General features: G+C 42.2%; 1 protein-coding gene across 1 annotated transcript in view; it reads right to left on the minus strand.

Annotated features, from left to right (window-relative positions):
* Positions 1 to 13136, minus strand: part of MYOM3 (myomesin 3) — a 28250-nt gene extending 15114 nt beyond the window's left edge. The window contains exons 1-12 of the mRNA XM_010723512.3: positions 11471 to 13136; positions 8894 to 9028; positions 8658 to 8732; positions 7833 to 7992; positions 7415 to 7572; positions 6202 to 6297; positions 5481 to 5569; positions 2062 to 2106; positions 1709 to 1849; positions 1012 to 1173; positions 599 to 740; positions 309 to 508 (exon numbers count right to left, since the gene is read on the minus strand). Coding sequence (XP_010721814.1) covers positions 309 to 508; positions 599 to 740; positions 1012 to 1173; positions 1709 to 1849; positions 2062 to 2106; positions 5481 to 5569; positions 6202 to 6297; positions 7415 to 7572; positions 7833 to 7992; positions 8658 to 8732; positions 8894 to 9000 — 1375 coding nt within the window. The 5' untranslated portion in view covers positions 9001 to 9028; positions 11471 to 13136. The remainder of the gene's footprint in view (positions 1 to 308; positions 509 to 598; positions 741 to 1011; positions 1174 to 1708; positions 1850 to 2061; positions 2107 to 5480; positions 5570 to 6201; positions 6298 to 7414; positions 7573 to 7832; positions 7993 to 8657; positions 8733 to 8893; positions 9029 to 11470) is intronic.
* Positions 13137 to 13172: the final 36 nt, after the last annotated feature.

Below are 13172 nucleotides of genomic sequence, written 5' to 3' on the forward strand. Positions count from 1 at the left end.
ATCCAGCAGGAGATACAGAGCTGTGTCAGAATGCTTGGAGATTGTTGAAAAAGATAGAGATCCGAACTGTGTGATATAATTATATGCATAACTATGTTTTATGACACATTCAGAGACATTTCATACCTGTAGTGTTTTGATGTTTTCTGTTCCAGAGTAGTAGTGAGGTGGGCTTAGTGAATGAACAGCACAGCAGTGTGCTGCATTGGTATTCTTAGCAATGAGGAGAATCTGGACAGACTGCATTCATCTGTACTGCAGCCTCACACTGTGCTGAAGGAACAAGCTTTACTGCTTTTAGTACACACCTGTCACTCTCTTGCTCTTGCTGGGGTCAAACATTATAACTGGATCACTGGTTTTTGAAGGATGACTGATCCCCACTTTATTGACAGCTTTCACTCGGAACTGATATGCCTGTCCTTCAGCAAGGCCCAGCACGGGGTATCTGCACGTTTTCACAGGTTTTTCATTGCATGGAACCCAGTTCTCTGACCCAGCAGTACACCTGAAATGGAATGTATCCCGTGGAGTTCCTTTCTGGTTTTCCCACAACACGATCATGAGGTTTCTTTCTCTTACAGACAGAAGTACAGACCTTTCAATAAAATATCCAAGGATTGGGCTTCCTCCATTATCACTGGGTGCTATCCAAGAAAGAATCAAGCAATCTTTATTTATGTCGTGGCATTTCACATTGAGAGGGGATCCAGGTGCACCGGCTGATTCTGCTGCAGCATCTGCAGGAACACCAAGCTATTGTGGTTAAGATTTTCTTCTCTGTACCAAAACCTTGACTCAGTAACTTAATTATAAGTGTGTCCAAGCAATACAAGTCATATTTTTACATCTTAATCACAATTGAATGTAGGATTTGGACATTCTGTTAATTGTAACAAAAAAAGCACAGAATTGGGATAAACTTTCTTGAGAATGAGGCAGTGAGTTCCTTTATGCCAAAGTATTAGGAGACAAGCTTTTGTTTTAAGTAGAACAGCATCCTGTTATTACCTCGAACAAACACATAAGTGGTTTGCTCTTTGCATCCACCCAGCGAGGGGACACGGATTGTGTAGAATCCCTCATCTTCTTTGTAAGCACGTGACACTCTTAGAGAAGCTTCCTGGTCTTGATACTTCAGTTCCTGATGTTCTGAGTTCTGCAGCAACTCACCTGTAAAGCATGAAAAGGGTAAAGGAGATCCACCTGAACTGGTGGAGTGAAGATCGATGTATTTCCAAATGAAAAAATAAAATACAACCAACAAACTCACCATCAAAAACCAGATAAAACAAAACCAGAACAGCAAGATAAGGGATCTGCAAAACACTCCTGATAATATACCTCACAGTTATACCCATGGACTCTGATCCTATTTATTGCCATCCCTCTGTGTTCTCTCTGCACAGAAAGAACAGATCAAAAAGAACAGCCCCTATCCTGGAGAGCAATAAAGAGCAATGAAATTAGTGAGTCAAAGGTACTCTTCACAGCAGGGAACAGGATGTTCTGGATTCTGCCAGATATTTTAGCAGTTCTACCTGTGGATGCAAATAAATAACATCTGTCTTGATAAGAACTGGGAGCAGCTCATGAATCCCTAATTTTAATCCTCTCCTATAAGCATTAGATTACAGCTATAAAATCAAACGGTGTAGTCATATGTATACATATTCTATGTGTATAAGCGTAGCTATTGCATACAGACCATCTCTGAACCAGGTAATGTTTCGTTGGTGGTCAAGTAAAGCAGAAGTGAAGTAACAGGAGAGGGTGAAAGGCTCCTTTTCTCTTGAAAATAGTGGCTTCAGTGAGGAGGCAAAGTCTGCCTCTCTGGCAAGAAGGGATCCTATGAAACAAAAATGAAATGCAGCATGAGATAGATGTCCCAGAGACCTCTAGCTTGTATCATATTTTTGGTCATGTATTTAGAGCGTAGCAGAGCCTTGTGCTTTTCCCATGCAGGCAGGCTTACAGGAAAAGCTAGAGCTCAGAAAAGAAGAATTCCAGTGCTTCAGGTGGCAAAAATCAAAGAAATAACAATAACTGACATTTACTTACTCCTGTATATTTCTGAATCAAATCCCGACTCCTTTCCGTAATATTCTACAAGACAAGAAGGAAATGCATTTAGGAAATCTCATTCCCGTGTTTATCTTCCCCTCAAATATGTACAGTGACACTCAGCAAACCGCTCTTTTCTCTCAAAGCAACTCTTAATGTGACCTTCAAAGTGTCATCATGCAGTAAAACATCAATTTGCTTAATGACACAGAGGTCGTTCCTCATCCGGAGGGCAGCGAGTCTCCCACAGAATTCCTCTTTCAGCAGCTGTGGTTCTTTGGAGGCATTGCCTGCACCACCCAATGTTGCCCCAAGAGCTGTTGGTATCACAGCATGAAATGCGATGACTTGGAGCTGGAATCTAAGAACCAATGCACTGAAACGGGATGAAACCGAGATGCTCTCTTACCTCTAAGCCCCAAGAAATGCACACAAAATAAGATATTTTTTTCATTTTGGCAATAGCAAAGCTCACTCATAAGCACAAGACCAGTATTGCCTGTAAACAGCTGAAGTGGAAAGGATGAGAGGGGAAGCACAGCCTCATCCCGGGTCCTGTGAGACCCTCCGTGATGCCTGTAGGCACAGTGAGATATGCTGCAAGAATCATAGAATCTTTAAGGTTGGAAGAGACCTCTAAGATCATCCAGTCCAACCATCCACCTACCAGCAATATTGCTCTCTAAACCATGTCCTGAAGTATTACTTCCATCCTTTCCTTAAACATCTGTGACCCCTCCACTCCCTAGGCAGCCTTTGCCAATGCATCACCACACTTTCTGAGAATAATTTGTTCCCAGTATCCAACCTGGACCTCCCTTGGCACAACTTGAGGCCATCATCTACCTCATCCAAATCGTCAATACAGATATGAAACAGGGCCGGCCCCCAAACCATCCCCTGGGGAACACTACTGATATGACTCATTGCCAGCTGAATCCAACTCCCTTCACCACCACTCTCTGGACCCAGCCCTCCAACCAATTTTACCCAGCAAAGAGTAAATCACTGAGCCCAGAGACCCTCACCCTGGCACCAAAGACATTCCAGACAGCATGAAGCTGGGAGACGAGGTGTGATCAGCCTGCCTGCAAGATGAGGAATGTTTCCAGTGGAGGAAGGATTAATGCCTTGGTATAGTCTCTATTTTCAGAAGGTTAAACATAAATAGCAAAAAGAAGAATCATATTACTAAGATAATATTAGACAGAGTCAAGGGAAAAGGAAAAGTGTGGGCCTCTCACCACAATCACAAGGAACAACACTTGCAAACTGTTCAGAATGCAAGACCCAAGGAAGAAGAGTTTAGTCAGCTACTTTACAATGAAAAGAGCAGTCACATCTAAGGATTTCTGGAATAGCCCATGGCCCTCATCATGCCTGCTCTGATCTTAACATACTCCATGAGCACATATAGAAGCATTGCACACATGGTAACATTTTTGTACATCACTGTTGGGGTAAAGGGACATTAGGAATCTGGGAAAGCTTAGAAATAGAGATTTCCTGGGCTGGTATACATCTACTTTTAGAATTGATGAGTGTGTACCATGTATTTCTAGAATTTTGATTTTTGAGGGACATAGAATATAGGACTTGAAAGATACTATAAACAATACACTTTCAGCAAAACTCTCAAGTCGCATTCTTCTGTTTGTATATTCATCTCAAAATGGTATTCAGTTGTGATCAAAATACATCATTCAAAGTGTAAGGACGACGATAACAACCCATGACAGAGCAAAGAATATAATAAATCATCACCAACTGTGAACTCAGTTGTATAACCAATGAATATACTGATGTTATAATTAAGAAATATACAAGGAAGTTATGCTGAACAGGTTATCGCATTAAGAAGAATGGATAGGAAGCTTATCCTTGTCCTGGGCTTGCTGAAAAGACTCCAAGGGGAGCAATCTCCAGAAGAGATCCTTCCCCAGAGGCAGCCAGCTCTTAAATGGCTCTAGGAGAGGTGCAGCCAGGCTCCACCCCATCTGGTCACACAGCTGAATCACCTTCACCTGCGCTCCCAGGGCTGCCTCACTGCTCACCTCAGGTGGTCAATCAGAGGTTCAGGCCGTGATTCAGCAGTTCTCATACATCAGTACACTATGTAAATCCAACATACTTCTAAACCAAATATACTATCTAAGCCAAAACAGAGCTCTTCTTTCTAAAAAATAACTGTTCAAGCCAGCAAGTCGTTCAGCCAGAGACACCTATCACTTCATGTCCTGTGAGATCCCCCAAGCAAACTTGCCCACCTCCTTCTTGTCTGTTGCCATTTAAATTGCTCCCTGGACTCTCACTGAAAGCATTCAGATGTCTGTTATTCTGTAGATCTAGACTATTCTGGCTTTTAGATACAAAATTATGATCTATATCTCTTTATTTATGTATATAGGAAGTATGAACAGCCAAATTATGATTCTGTGAGGTTACGTGGCTGTTTAATCAATGAATATACAGATGGTATAGATACATATCCAGGAGTTTGGCTAATATAATTTATATTGGAGAAATAAGAGAAAGTCACTCACCCTGTCCTGGGCTTACAAGATGAACTCTGATGGAGCAGATCTCCAGAGAGATCCTTCCCCACTGTTGGTCAGCTCTTAAATGGCTCTAGGAGAGGTGCAGCCAGGCTCCACCCCTTCCTGCAGCACTGGTGATTTGCTTTCACCTGTGCTCCCGTGGCTGACTCACTGCTCGCCTCAGGTGGTCAATCAGAGGTTCAGGCCGTGATTCAGCAGCCCCGTACACATGGCACGTTTCTTAAAGCATGATATAATTTCCCTTTTCAGGCAGTCGTACTTTACTTCCATCACCATGTTTGAGTTTGGCTTGCACCAGACCCCAAAGAGTCTGTGCCAGTTACTGTATTTGCTCTTGTGACTAATGTGGGAGAGGAATATGGTATTCCATGCATCAAGAGAGCCCGCTGAAAACCAATTTCTTGCTTAACTTTAGAAATGAACCAGACTCCTAGGAGTGCTATGTATTCTATATGTTGTGTGTGCTTGTCTGTTTTATATCAAAACAAGTTTTATATCAGTCCAGATATATCCAAGTATCTCAATTTAGTACAATTTCAGTGTAGTGATAGCACAGCTGTGTCCATATGCAATCGAGAAGATTTTGCCTGACTCCAGAAGTGACAGAAGGGCCATTATATCTGCGATTGCACATTGTCTGGCAATAGCTAAACACTATTTCATTCCCTAACGAATGAGAGGTGTTCTCCTTTCATATTAGCAGAGTGCTCACTTCTTTCTATTTTAATTTTTTTAATTAGTATTTTTTTTCCAAGGTGCTTGCATGTTTTTTAATGGTATAATATTTAGTACTGAAAATATTTGAAAGAATCTCAAGAATGTGAAAATTTTAAAAGCAAAGGAACATTTTCTACTTACTCCTGACAAGCACTGTAGCAAATGAGTAAGCCTTGCCATACTGATTCTCAATTACAACACTATATTCTGCAGAATCTTCCATGGAGCATCTGGAAAAAAAAAAAAATCCCATCCTTTTTAGGTTGCAGTCATTATACTTTACAGGACAAATTCAAAGAGGTTTCCCTTTAATCCCTAGAGTTAGAAGCAGACATTTTTTTTTCACTGAGAAGCTGCTTTTCCTGTTGGTTGGAAGAATTTCTTAGGGATCAGTTCTTTTATCTTGATGCACACGTAGTAAGCAAGCAGAGAGCCGTCAAACACCAGATTCCAGTGAAGATATGCAGGAGTATTTATCACATGCATAGCTCACAGGGTTGCTGAACTGCTGTAATTGTAATTATGTTGCTCAGTCCCAAATCACATTGGTACACCTTTTTTTGTGAATTGCTCTTAATGGGCATGGCATTATCCTGGATGACAAAGTTTTGGCCGTGGCAAAAAAAAAAACCCAGAAGTAAAAATTAATGAGGCTGTAAAATTTTGGTAATAACAAATATTTAACACTATGAACTGTTGAGATTGCTTACTAATGGCAAAGGCTCAGCCCAAACACAACACAACAATGCCAAGCTGGGTCAGATTCCAGAACAGCTCTCTTTTTTTCTAGCATACAGGAAGTGTTGGTTTCAGGAGAGTGAGTCTTATTCAAGTAATTCAAAGACAAGAGCATACACTTTACCTGCTGATGCGCAAGGTCAACATTCCAAACTTGTTTTTGATCTTGTATTTTCCTGCTGGGGCTAAACGGAGGTCAATGGGGACTCCATTTTTATACCTAGTTGAACACACAGGTGACATGAGAAAGGGATGAAGAGACTGACTGATGCGATTAACACTTCCTTTTAAAGCTAGTGATGTCTAACACCACAGAAGCACAGAAGAGGAGTAGAAAGCTGGTCACATCTCTCTTTTATTGTTTTCATCCCAAATCAACTTGGAACAGTCTTGCAGCTAACCTAGAATCCACCCTAACTTTACATGTATTTCCTCTCTAGGGCTGCTTGGAAAGTGCCTGTAGGCTGTTCTGCACTGGTTTGTTGCTTCCTCCTCTCATGCTCTTTGCTTTGCAGGTCGTTTGACAGAGTCTGAGGCAATGTCTCTTGCTTCCTTTTGTCAACTGGAGATGTGTGGAAAGTTCTTATTCTTTTTGTTCTTTGAATAATTCAAAGAGATTGTTCTGAAATCATAAAATCATTAGGGTCGGAAATGATCTCTAAGATCAACTAGTCCAACCATCCACCTATCACCAATATTGCCCACTAAGCCATATCCCTAAATACTACATCCATCCTTTCCTTAAAAGCCTCCAGGGACAGTGACCCCACCAACTCTCTGGGCAGCCTGTGCCAATGCTTCACCACTCTTTCTGAAAGAAATTCTTCCTAATATCCAGCCCGAACTTCCCCTGGTATAACTTAAGGCCATTCTCTCTTCTTCTCCTCATCAGGAGTTCTGACAGTACCAGCATTATCTGCCTGCAAAGTCATTAATAATTCAAATGTTTGCATACGTAGAACTTTTCAAGGCAGGAATGGTCAGTGACGTCAACGGTTCTTTCTGTCCCTTGATTATTAATGGTAAATTAATAATCTTAATCACTTAAATCCTGAGATTGCCCACAGGACAGAGTATGTAGCACCAAGGGAGGCATGGAGATCAAAGTGTCTGTCCTATCTCAAAGCTGCCCCATAAGACTGTCCACTCTCTTCAGGGCCCACCGAGTACTTCACATCTTCACTAGTCCTAATAGTGGAATTGGGGAACTCAGTGATCTGTTAAGCTCTCTCTTTCTTCTGTCAGGACACAGATGTTACCGCTCTGGTTGCCTCCTGACTGGCACACAGACTCTTTAGCCATGCTGGCACACGAGCTATTGGCATCGACTGACGTACCAGGTCACCTGTGGCAGTGGGGAAGCCAGGACTGTACATGTCAGTGTCACTTCCATCCTCTCCCAGACGGCGTGTACTCTGAGGGGGATCCAGAACATAGGTGCTCGACCCGAACACAGCTCAATGTATTCCTTCTCCTTGCGTGCCTTTTCTACAGCCTGTGACAAGGACAGACTAAATAAAGGCAGTGGAAAGAGACTGTTTTCCTGTTACACAAGTTCTTTTACATAAGGGACATGTGTGATAATGTGTGATAATGCTTCGGTGGGAGAGATGCAAGGGCTTGTCCTTACTGCTGACAGTACTGAGGTGGTCCCATCACCTGGTTAGGTTTGGTATCCTCTCCTGAATGATAGTTAGTCTTGGAAATTATAACCCTGTAGGCATTTCTGCTATCAATGGAGATATCTGATCTGACCTTCCTCCGAAGCACTCTCCGGTCGGCTCTCACACGCAGCAGCCTGCAGTTCTTAATAACCTCCTCTTCCAATTTTTCCATCTCGTTCCCAAAACAAACTCTCTTCTGCCCCCTCTGCTCAAGCTCTAAAATGGCTGCTTCTCTTCTCAGCTTGTAATTCCTGCAACAGAGGATGTCAAAAGCTGTCAAAAGTTAGGATAACACTCTTTTATTTTGATCTTTCTGTTTTGTTGTTTTATAGTAAACAACAAAATATTTTTGATTAAATCCAAGCAAGTGTCAAGGACAGAAATATCAATTCGAATGTCATATGTAGTATGATGTCAGGCAATTGTGCCTCACGGAAACCAACACTGCTACCACGAGTTTTAATGCTTTAATGGCACATAAAGGGGATCTGCTATTAATCACTTCTAATCACACGTGGAGAGCTGGCAGAAGAGCTAAAGTGAGGAGAGATGCTGCTAACTACTTGTGTTGCTCAGCCGTGGCAGAAGGATGGACAGCAGGACCAGTGCCAAGATTTTTTATAAAAGAGGATGGAGCTCCATCTGTTACCATCATTTGTTAATTTGAATCTGTATTTTCCATTTATTCCCATGAAATATGGTTTCTCTTCAGCTCTTGCTTGTGAGGAGGGTAATGTTACTCAGCACCACAGGAACCAAGGGAATATAATTTAGTTTCCTGCATTTTCAGATTGAAAATTTCTTGATTGAACCTGGTCTTTTTGCTTCCAATGAAATGAGTTGGAACCTGTGACCCCCATAGAAAGGTGATATTGGACACAAGGCTTGTTTTTGTTATAGTGATTTTTTGACTTACCGTGGTGTTTCAGAGGTCAAGGCAAGGGCAGCTGCTATGGATAACTCCGAAAGGCTGAAAGTTTCTTCTTCCTCACTTCCAGAGATAGATGCACATAAAAAGAATCCAGACAATTGCCCATAATTTCATAAATTAAACATTCAACAAAGCTGTTTGTGTTCAAAACTGAGTGCAATGCTTCAGAAAGTCCCGTGTGGACCTGATTTACTCAGACCATCCCTAACTCTGTGCCTTACCTGGTTTTGAACCTTTTCTTTCTAGTCATGGAGGTCATTTGCAACCTCTGCTGCCTCTCCTCCTTTTGTTCCTCCTCTCTATGGTGGAAGAATGTTTGAGTTCCCATGTTGTGAAGTCAGAGGCAAACTTTCTTGCTGGAATGGAATAAAACATAAAGTGACTTTCAAACAAGGCAGCTGAACAAAGTGCCCTTCAGTTAACATTGTGTCCTTATTTTGCTTTGACAATGCTGCAAATGAAAGTTCATACAATACCGCCTTCTGTCATTTGAACTAAGAAGGAGATGTTTTGTGACCCAAAACGTCGGCAGAAAGTGGACTCAGATAAATAAATTAGTAAGTCTTTAAGGTGGCTGAAGTTTAATCAGAAGAGTAAGCAAGTGGCGTTCTGTGGGCTGATCTGTTTTCCGCAGGCTGATGCTCTAAAGCCGCTGGATGTTCTTCCAGGGTGTTCCATGAGCTCAGACCCCCAATATAGCATACAGGCAAGTGAGGAGAGCCATGAGAAGGGAAATGAGAGGAACAGTGATGATTAGGGATGAAATAAAATACAGAACATCAGATAGTGAACTATGAATGAAAAGTTTAAAATATAAGCAGATTTTCAGTCTGGAAACTATGTTGTGGGGGGAGTGGATGCCAAATAGCCTGTGCCCTGCCATCCAGACTGTAACTGCACCGTGTTCTGACCCTGCCTGGATGTGGCAGAGGTTGGGTCATGCAGTGCTGCTGCACCAACATGCTGCAGGAATCACCTGGGGGCTGTATTAGCTGATCATTTGCAATTCTTCCCCCCATGTAACCCAACTGCATATCAAAGCTGCTGACAGTTACAGTGAGTACTTCAACAGGGTAATGCTTTATCCAGTCCTGTGAGTGCATCCCGAGGAATCACTTGTTTCTCCCTGGAAACAATTGGTGATGATCTCTGGGCTCAGTGATTCTTGCAGCATATCTCACTGTGCCTACAGGCGTCACGGAGGGTCTCACAGGACCCGGGATGAGGCTGTGCTTCCCCTCTCATCCTTTCCACTTCAGCTGTTTACAGGCAATACTGGTCTTGTGCTTATGAGTGAGCTTTGCTATTGCCAAAATGAAAAAAATATCTTATTTTGTGTGCATTTCTTGGGGCTTAGAGGTAAGAGAGCATCTCGGTTTCATCCCGTTTCAGTGCATTGGTTCTTAGATTCCAGCTCCAAGTCATCGCATTTCATGCTGTGATACCAACAGCTCTTGGGGCAACATTGGGTGGTGCAGGCAATGCCTCCAAAGAACCACAGCTGCTGAAAGAGGAATTCTGTGGGAGACTCGCTGCCCTCCGGATGAGGAACGACCTCTGTGTCATTAAGCAAATTGATGTTTTACTGCATGATGACACTTTGAAGGTCACATTAAGAGTTGCTTTGAGAGAAAAGAGCGGTTTGCTGAGTGTCACTGTACATATTTGAGGGGAAGATAAACACGGGAATGAGATTTCCTAAATGCATTTCCTTCTTGTCTTGTAGAATATTACGGAAAGGAGTCGGGATTTGATTCAGAAATATACAGGAGTAAGTAAATGTCAGTTATTGTTATTTCTTTGATTTTTGCCACCTGAAGCACTGGAATTCTTCTTTTCTGAGCTCTAGCTTTTCCTGTAAGCCTGCCTGCATGGGAAAAGCACAAGGCTCTGCCACCACTCTGAATGTTCAATACCCATTTCTTCCTGCTTTGCCTCTTTGGAGATGTAATGGTGCTGGATGATACCAAACACACTTGCCAATCTGCTCCTGTTTTATACTCTTGGAATTTTCTCTTGACAGATTTTTCACTGCATTTTTGCTTTACCTCTTTTTAATACTACATAATAAACATGACTGCTCCACATCTCTGACAAGCATTCTGATTTTCTGTCAAAGTAAACAACTAGTGCAAGACCAGCCCATGGAGAAGCACAGCTGCATGGCAAAGCACTGTTCTGGTTAGAGCAAAATATCCCCAAATGCAGATGAAAATACAGATTTCCTCAGTGGATGTTGACTTTGACTGAAACAAGGAAGCACTAGCAAGAACAAAATATGGGAAAATAAAACAGATCTTTATAGAAAGAAATATCTTTTTATTTTCCAGAATATGACTCTCTTCAGGACTATTTCAGCTGCAGAATGACTGCAGGGCATCAAATCTTTGCTTCCACATACACAAACAGTTACTGAGGTTATTTTTAATATATACTGTTTTCTGTTTTTTCCTGGGAATTTTCCAGTGCTCTATAATCTGGTGTTTGTTGCAAAGCAATAGAGTGCTGAGCTGTTAAAATACACATTTTTCAATCCAAATATGTGCATTTTTCTTAACAAATCAATAAAGCAAAATAGATTCATGTGAGCAAACATGAATTAAAACTAGTTGCCTAAGAACAACACTGGAAAAACAGCAACAACGCTTCAAAGCAGATCAATCACAAAGCACAACCCATCTCTGAGGTGTGATGCAAATAACAGGATACACATCATATATATCATACAAAGATGCTGCTATAAAATCATTTAAAATCCTGCTGTAAACCGGAGTTTATTTGCAGATAAATCAACTTACCCTATGAAGACTACAGTGAGAGTGCCTGTCTCCACGAAACAGAAAGGACAAAGGAGCGTTTCCTATTCCCATTCCCTGTTGATGACACTAAGAATGACTCTCCCCAAAAGAATGTTCCCCATGTTGGAGTGCCCATCCTCAAGTCTTAAATATAGCATCCTGCCATGCCATCGCTGTGACAATGGGGAGACCCATGCAGGACTGCCTGAGCCGTTTACTGCAGTGACAACTAATTGCAAACTGATTTTTAGATCAAGCAAATTATTGCCACTGCCAAGTGATGCAAGGAATGAGAGGTGCCTCCAAAATGTGGGTATCTGAACATTGTATTATCCTCTGTTTCTTTAGGATAGAGGCTCGCAGAGGAACAGAAATTAATTATGAATGTTTTAACCTCTTCTGGGAATTTCCCTTGGTTTGACACTGCCTTTGCTGCATAATGGACTGAAATCATTTATTTTGACATCTCTTTAGTGAATGGCAACCCCAGCCAAATCACGTCAGTGCATTATTAGATCAGGGTCAACACCAGCTCTTACGTTTCAGCTGACTGTGACTATTATGTGTTCCTCATAACAAGTAAATGAAGGCTTGATTCTGGGGGTCATTCTTAGTGTCATCAGTGGGGAAAATGAAACGCTCATTCTCAAAATAAAAACGCTCATTCTGAAAAGGAAAAAAGATGTACATGCACTACATGGGCAACTAGCCCATGGCCGGGGGTTGGAATGAGATGATCTTGAAGGTCCCCTCCAACCTAAGCCATTCCATGATTTAAGTCCTCTGAACCAGTGAGTGTAAGGCTACTGCCCGGCTGCTGTGCAAGTTCTTTCATGCAGCTCTGCTGCATCATTCCTCCCCATCACAAACAGTGATATTTAGGCCACAGTGATGCCAGAGGGAAGCTATAAAGTCTGTTCTAACCTGGTCTTAATGCTTCAGAACTGCCCCTCCACTCTTCCTTGTCCCATCTCCAGAATTTGGAGCTCTCTGTTCCTTCAGTATGATTTTCCTCAAGGAATGCATCAAAAAAGTACTCTGTGATTTAGAGTGTCTTCAGCTAATTTGCCTTCCAGTGCCAAAACAACTGACGTGGAGAATGTGAGCCTCACTCCAGTGATACACAAAGCTCCCCGGGTTGCTTGGAGCGGGGCTGCTGGCACAGGGAGCAGCTCAGTGACAGCTCCCCGATTTAGCCGAGAAGACAAAGAGCAATGCTGTGCTCTAGGGTTACAGCTGCCACCTGCTGCACTGCCATCCTTGGGACAACTGGAACTGCTCACTTGTCACCGTCATGACATCTGCCTGGAAATAAGCACGGTCTGTGTTGCGAGGCAGTGCTGCTTTTCATTATCTAGAGCTATCAGTGCTGTTATCTGGGAAAGTCAAGAGAAACAAAGAACAGACTCTTGTTTGGTACAGATGGCTTGCATGGCATGACCTTTGAAACAGCATCGAAACCATGCTGTTTATCTAAAGGTGTTCTTACATGGAATGGGAACGAGATAATTAGATCCTACCAGAGCTGTTGGCTGTGATGCATTTTGAAGCAAACAAGGCTATCGATATTATTACGAAAAGCTATTAAGTGGAAGCAATAAGGACAGCACATAGAATCATAGAATGGCTGAGGTCGGAGAGGACCTTAAAGCCCACCCAGTTTCCTTCCCTTCCCTTCCCTTCCCTTCCCTTCCCTTCCCTT

Source organism: Meleagris gallopavo, chromosome 25, assembly GCF_000146605.3.
Source record: "Meleagris gallopavo isolate NT-WF06-2002-E0010 breed Aviagen turkey brand Nicholas breeding stock chromosome 25, Turkey_5.1, whole genome shotgun sequence".
Classification (NCBI taxonomy): domain Eukaryota; kingdom Metazoa; phylum Chordata; class Aves; order Galliformes; family Phasianidae; genus Meleagris; species Meleagris gallopavo.